We start from the raw sequence: 6959 nt of genomic DNA on the forward strand, positions 1-6959 counted from the left end.
TGTACAAATAGTGTCCAGAAATTTCAGTTAATAAGCTTCCTACTAACAAACTTCGTGATTCCTATTATTCTCATTTTCTACCTTATATTTAAAGAAATATAAGCAATCTGTTCAACAGAGACAGAGAGAGATGAAATGGACATTAAGTGGGAGAAAAGATTTAATAGCTCAGCTGGTCCCTGAGATCAAGAGGAAGAAAAACCACCCTTGGTTCTTGTGACATTCCAACTCACCTTACATCCCCTTGGATGCCCAACAAAAGGAATAAAGCAGCAAAAATATATTTGTTCAAGCCCTCCTCCCCAAAACTAGCATTAGTACCCTTGCATGCAAACCCTTTTCTGGGTATTTATTTGTTAAACATCGTACCCATTTAAAAAAAAATGTACAGCAGCTTTTAAGAGATTAAAACAGATACAAGAAACAATAAAATTAAAATAGCATAAAACAGTACCTCAAGCTCAATGAGCATTTATGTATTCTAGTCTTAATTTTTGTAGCTGAATTGTGTAAGAAGTAATCTATCATGTATGCATTAGCTCAGTTATTGTGTAGATCAAAAGGTAAAACCATCCTAAACAGGAAACCAATATTCTTCCTGTTTAATCAACAAATCTAAAAATTTATTCTTTTCAACTATTTACTCTTGTCCACCACACCATAGTGCTCCACATGTTCATCAAAGTTTTATGACAAAGAGAAAATTTTCATGAGCCACTTTTGTATCCCCACCCCCTTAAAGAAAGAGGGAGGAAAAATTGTTTCATACAGAAGGCGTTAGTTGTATGAATTACAACTGCCACCTAAGTGTGGGCTCATGTAACCAACAGGGATTTTACCTACATCCATTCAGTCAGTTTATGGGGGTTTAAAGAAATTCCAAAGAGTCATCAGAAGAGGAAAAATAAAGGTAATGCTTTTTGCCACACAGGTAGAATCTTTGAAAATATGTGTAATATGTAAAACATTTTGACACCCCCATAAATATTTTTCCAGAATTAAGAGTATAAATTGCTTCTCTTGTTCAAGTGCTTCCTATCAGCCTCTGTAATCACTACTCACAGTAACCTCAACTCCTGCCACAATGTACAAAATGCAACTCTTGTCTTGCATCGCACTAACTCTTGTACTTGTCGCAAACAGTGCACCTACTACTTCGTCTACGAAGGAAACACAGCAACAGTTGGAGCAATTGCTGCTGGATTTACGGTTGCTCTTGAATGGAGTTAATGTGAGTATATTCCCTTTCTTACTAAAATTATTATATATAATTTTTTGAACTGGAGTTCATTTTTTAATGAAAATATATTATGCTTTCTCAGAATTATGAGGACCCTAAACTCTCCAGGATGCTCACATTTAAATTCTACACGCCCAAGAAGGTAAGTACAACTTTCTATGTTCAATTTATGTCTTAAGAAAATTCAAGTAATATGAAAATTTGTAGCTGATTAGATTAATAGCACTTCATCTGAGGAAAAGAATCAGTAACTTCAATATTTAAAAAAATAACCAATTTGGTAATGAAGCTTCTGTAAAATAGCTTTGCCTATATATTTTTCTGTATGTATTTGTATGTTTTGGGAGAGGAAGTGGGAAGAGACAAGAATAATATCCCCAGTTTATTGATGGGACAGATTATATTCTTATTTTTATTTAAAAATGTAAAACTTGAGAGAGATTTGATTATATCATTTTACCACACAAATTATCAAAGTTGATTTCCTATTTTTAAAAATCCTTTATTGTTTTAGGAAAAACTCCTAAGGGTCTACCTTTGAGAGGCAACATAGTGGTGGCCAATAGCATAGTCTCTAGGGCCAGATTATCTGAACTGAATTCCCAGCTCCGTTATGTCTTAGCTTTTGTGACCTTGGGCAAGTTACCTACTCTGACTCAGTTTATTATCTACTTATGTGAATGATAATTATATATATACTTCATATAGTTTTGTGAGGATTAATGGGTAAATGTAAAGTACTCAGAACAATGTCGGTCACAGGGTAAATACCATATAAACATTAGCTATTAGTAAAAGCAAAATTCTCCCTGGGAGTGTAAAGTAAAATTTTGGACTTACACATCTTTTATGCCAATAGACCTAGAGACTTATGATGCTATATGACTTGTTTTCCAAGATTTGGTCTTTTGGGGATTCAGATAGATAAACACAGATCATCCAAACTCCTATGGCTATACTAGGAATATAAAGTTTCCTAGTAGTTGTGCCAGTCAACAGAGAATGAACATGACTTGGTGCTGGAAAGAGTTTGTCCCAGGGTGAATCCAAGCTCAGAAAAAAAAAAAAAAATGGGACTTAAAGGTCATGGATGCAATGTCATTGATCTCCTATTGAAAGAAATTATGCTTCAAACTACTCCTTTGAAAGATGAAAATAACTTAAGAGATGCTTCTTTAACTTAACCAGAGCCACAAAACTCTTAACTCCAGCACCATAAAGATACTAGACTGTTTTCTGAGGGAAATAGCTCCAAGTTGCTGTGCCAAAAACTTAAGCCCTGAACTTGTAGTAACAAGTTGAAAGGGCAGTGGATGGAAATGTCATAAAATGTGTGTGGTGTAGTCCTATCTTCTCTCCCTTTAAAGACTTTTAGAAAGAGAACATGAGATTATGTGCATAATTTAGAGGGTGGTGAAATTCTTTGAAATCTAACAGTTTCTAAATGATGACTCATCTATTTGAAACCCAAAGTAATGTGATAAGCTCCATTCATTTGTTCATTTTACCACCATTCTTGGTTTGCAAAAAAATTTTTAGAAATTTATAAAAAACATTTAATTCAAAGGATGCTATGTTAGAGCTATAAAGAAAAAGAACTAAAATTTAATCTTGGCTCCACCTAATCATGTGACCTTGGGAAAACACTTAAATTCTGAGATTTAGTTTCTTTATTTGTAAAATGGAGATAACAGCACTGCATTGCTATCTCAAGGGGTGGCTGTGAGACTTAAATGGGCTTGTTTGGGAGAAGACACTTTAAAATTATAATGGACCAGAAAAGTATGAAATACTATCATTATAACAGACCACATGGGTGGGTGGGTGTATAGGTCTAAGTCAGGAGAGCCACCCAAAAGTCCTTCAAATATTCTGATCTTTTATTTGGTTGGAACACATAATTTTTTAATATACTTACTATAGAAAAGTAAAAAATTAGGAGAGTTATATGACTTGCTATACTGAGAGTCATTACTATACAGTTAAAATTGTCTCATCTATAAAATGCTGGGATTGTGACAATATTCAAGAGCTACTCTGTCCTTAACATTCTATGATTCTCAACTCTTAGATTATTAAATGTTAGAATTATAGAATGTGATCCTATACTTCCATGCTGTGACTGCTCTGATTCTAATAATTTCTATACAGACTGGAAAATAATTCTACTTTTGTGATTTGCATTTGGGTACAGAAATGTTGACTTTTGGCAAAGCCAAATTAAGCTGAAATTATTGATTCATTATTTAACATTTATTTATTTGTTCATTTATTTATTTACTTATTTATTTTAGAGAGAGGGAGTGAGCACAAGCATGAGCAGGGGGAGGGAGAGGGGCAGAGGGAGAGAGGGAGAAGTAGGCTCCCTGCTAAGCAGGGAGCCTGACATGGGATTCAATCCTAGGCCCCTGGGATCATGACCTGAGCTGAAGGCAGCCACTTAACCCAGGAGCCCCTCATTATGTAACATTTAATGCTAAACATGGGTAGATGAACTCTAGTTTTTCCAGTCTTATAATATAAGCTATATTGGTCCATCTTTACAGTAATGCTGAGAACAGGGAGAATAGTAAAAAACTACTCTTAATAAAATAGAGATTAATTTCTGAATCTGACCTTTAGGGCAAACTGACCTGATAATTATATTTATTATTATTCAAGGCCACAGAATTGACACATCTTCAATGTCTAGCAGAAGAACTCAAACTTCTGGAGGAAGTGCTATATTTAGCTCAAAGCAAAAACTTTCACTTGACAGACATCAAGGAATTAATGAGCAATATCAATGTAACACTTCTGAAACTAAAGGTAAGGCATTACTTTATTTGCCCTCCTGAAGATAAAATAAATGGAAGGTCATTTTAAAGTGGTATAACATTTTTATAATTTGTGAACTTCTCATGCATTTTAAGACCACTGTGAACATGAATCATTTTTATGTTAGATGATACACTATGGAGCTGGGAAGTATAATTTAGAGGGTTTCTGCCTACCATCCACCCAGAGATAAGCCCATAACCCAGCACTCTTGTCACCTCTCTCTCACATTAATACAAAACTGGGAGTGGGAAAAGACAATTGAATTTCACGGAAAGCAGACAGGTTTTGTTACATATTTTCTAATTCTTTCAGATCATTTTCCAGAATAACCCATACTAATTACCTGAAAGGTTTTAGGATGCGTTTTCCCTATTATTTGGTGGAAGGACTAAGAAATTTATCTAAAACACTGGAAACTACTAAAATGGCCAATGGGCTAGATAATTAACTCCTTGTTTAGAGGTAATGTTTTTAGGAACTTAAGTATTTTTAAATGCACAGGAAATACTAAATATACAAGGGACTCAGGTGATGTGAAGAGATTCATGGCTCTCTTTTTTCATCTCATCTGCCAAAGTACAAACTTCATGAGTTAACAGGCATCCTTAATAGCGTAATTTTAATTACAGTAGAACTAAGTTTCTAAAATTATGTAATTCCAGTTGTTTCCAAATAAGTCATTGTATTAGTAGACTGTTTCTTTCCATCTAATTAAAAAAAATACATTGAAATCAATGTCATCTAGACATTGATAGACAATAACTGTGTCAAAAGGTTTGTTCCAAAATTTTTGACCATCAGAAAACTCATTCTAAATTCTTGATGCAAAATTAAGATAAAATTATGTGAAAGTTGGTAAATGTCAGCTATTTTTAAAAAATTTAAAATTAAATTTAAAAATTTAAATTTAAATTTAAAAATTAAAAAAATTTAAAAAGCTAATTTAAAAAATTTAAACCTTCCCAAGAGATATTTAAATAATTATATGTAAGAGGGCATATAACACTGCAACAGGTTATTTAAAGGGAATACTTATCTTACTAGTTTTATATTTCCATAATAGGAATTACCTCAATTTGAAAAAGTCCTCTCTTTTATCTTGTTATATTTCAAAATATTTTGTCAGCTAGAGGTAGAGTTGAAATAGCTCCTATCAGCAGAGGAGGTTAATTTCTAAAAAGTCAGTCCACAGAACAAAATTTCTAATATTTAGACTTTAAAAATTGGGAAACTCACCTGCATTAATACTAAGGTGGAGTAGGAGTGGGTATGAATATTTATGAAAATGTTCTTCACACAAATTTCTTCCAAACAAAAGCTTATCCTAACATACTCTGGGTTAGTTCTCTTTTGCTTTGGGGAACTATGGGGAGATTCACTAAAGTTAAGATAATAGGAGACTTAAGGTTTGAAAAAGAAGTATAATGTGTATATGACTGTATACATATAACCTATAAATAGATATATGCCCAGAGGAAGAGAGGTTTAACAACTTTATTCTGCATGCAGCATTTAATGAAATATTTGTCCAGAACTGTTTTTATTTAAAATGTTTACCTGTATACAATTCAGGAAAAAGAATTCTTGTGCTCACTGAGATGGACAGAATTGACAAATGAGAAAAATCCTAGTTTATATGTATGCTACTATCACTTGGTATCAACATATAACTTTTTGACATGCCCTTTTGATCATTTCAGGAAAATATGAATGATTAATATATTAAACATACTTGAAAGTAAAGGGCATCAGTCATAAGTTATTCAACTGAGAATAACTATTTATGGGAAGCTACCTTGAACTAAAAAAATTAAAATTTTCTTTTATAGGGATCTGAAACAAGATTCAAATGTGAATATGATGACGAGACAGCAACCATTACAGAATTTCTGAACAAATGGATTACTTTTTGTCAAAGCATCTTCTCAACACTGACTTGATAATTGTCTCCTATTTAAAATATACCAGGCTATTTATTGAAATATTTAAAATTCATATTTATTTTTTTGACATATGGTTTGCTACCTTTTGTAATTATTATTCTTATACTTCATATGATAAATATGGATCTTTTAAGATTCTTTTTGTAAGCCCTAGGGGCTCTAAAAACTCAAATTATTTATCCCAAAATATTTATTTTTTTATATTGAATTGTTAAATATACTATCTATGTAGATCAGTTAATAAAATTATTTAATAAAGTTGATGAATAAAAACAAGCCCAGCCATTTATTATCCTGGGAATAGCAGCACAGAGTAAAACATTTCTGAATTACTCATGTGAACTCATAAGATAGTTAAGATGCTTACAAAACTCACTCTTCCCCTGGAGAGGTATGTGGAATAGGAAATGGGCTTCTCAAAGTTCTTGCTTTCTCCTTTCATAAGCTGATTGGATCCTTAGTTCTAGTCTGAGAAAACCTCATCAAATCACACTACTTTCCTTCTTCAGGTTATGCCTTAAACAAGATGCCAAACACATTACTGAAACTCTTCATATAATTGGTGTGCCTCCCTATCCATTCTCCAGCATCTTACAATGTGCTGTCAGGAGGCTCACCTGTATAACATATATCAAAGGTCTCCCCTGCCCTCTGGATTTCCAGTAGGTCCCACCACTGGGGAGTTCTGGTAGGATGTCTGAGGGACAGAAGATATCCCCTGACTCTCCATGTGAAGTAGCCTCTGGATGGCTATGCCTCCCAACCAAAGAACCCAGTTTCTCTCAAGACATTTTCCTTCTGGGTTCTGCTAACTTTTCCTTCCACTCCTCCCTTCAGCCCTAGGGATAGTAACACTTCGACCATTACTAGCTCTAGGGTACTGCATTATCCCTTGCAGCTTCCCTATACCATGACCATAGTTTGGTAAATTGTCTCTTTATTAGATCCTCCTTGAC

General features: G+C 33.6%; 1 protein-coding gene across 1 annotated transcript; it reads left to right on the plus strand.

The window, feature by feature from the left end:
• The first annotated feature begins 859 nt into the window (after positions 1 to 859).
• Positions 860 to 6269, plus strand: IL2 (interleukin 2). Its single transcript, XM_035023130.1, has 4 exons — positions 860 to 1231; positions 1323 to 1382; positions 3902 to 4048; positions 5890 to 6269. Exons 1-4 carry the CDS (start codon positions 1085 to 1087, stop codon positions 5998 to 6000), a joined length of 465 nt encoding a protein of 154 aa, XP_034879021.1. The 5' UTR covers positions 860 to 1084; the 3' UTR covers positions 6001 to 6269.
• The last annotated feature ends 690 nt before the right edge of the window (positions 6270 to 6959 follow it).

Source organism: Mirounga leonina, unplaced genomic scaffold (assembly GCF_011800145.1).
Source record: "Mirounga leonina isolate KUSES-001 unplaced genomic scaffold, KU_Mleo_1.0 Mir_176, whole genome shotgun sequence".
Lineage (NCBI taxonomy): Eukaryota > Metazoa > Chordata > Mammalia > Carnivora > Phocidae > Mirounga > Mirounga leonina.

Bases quoted from the DNA above. Each gene is read 5' to 3' on its own strand.
- IL2 (XM_035023130.1), top strand. From the start codon at position 1,085: ATGTACAAAATGCAACTCTTGTCTTGCATCGCACTAACTCTTGTACTT. The intron at 1,232-1,322 runs GTGAGTATATTC...ATGCTTTCTCAG, and splicing joins TGCTCTTGAATGGAGTTAAT to AATTATGAGGACCCTAAACT. The intron at 1,383-3,901 runs GTAAGTACAACT...TTATTATTCAAG, and splicing joins AATTCTACACGCCCAAGAAG to GCCACAGAATTGACACATCT.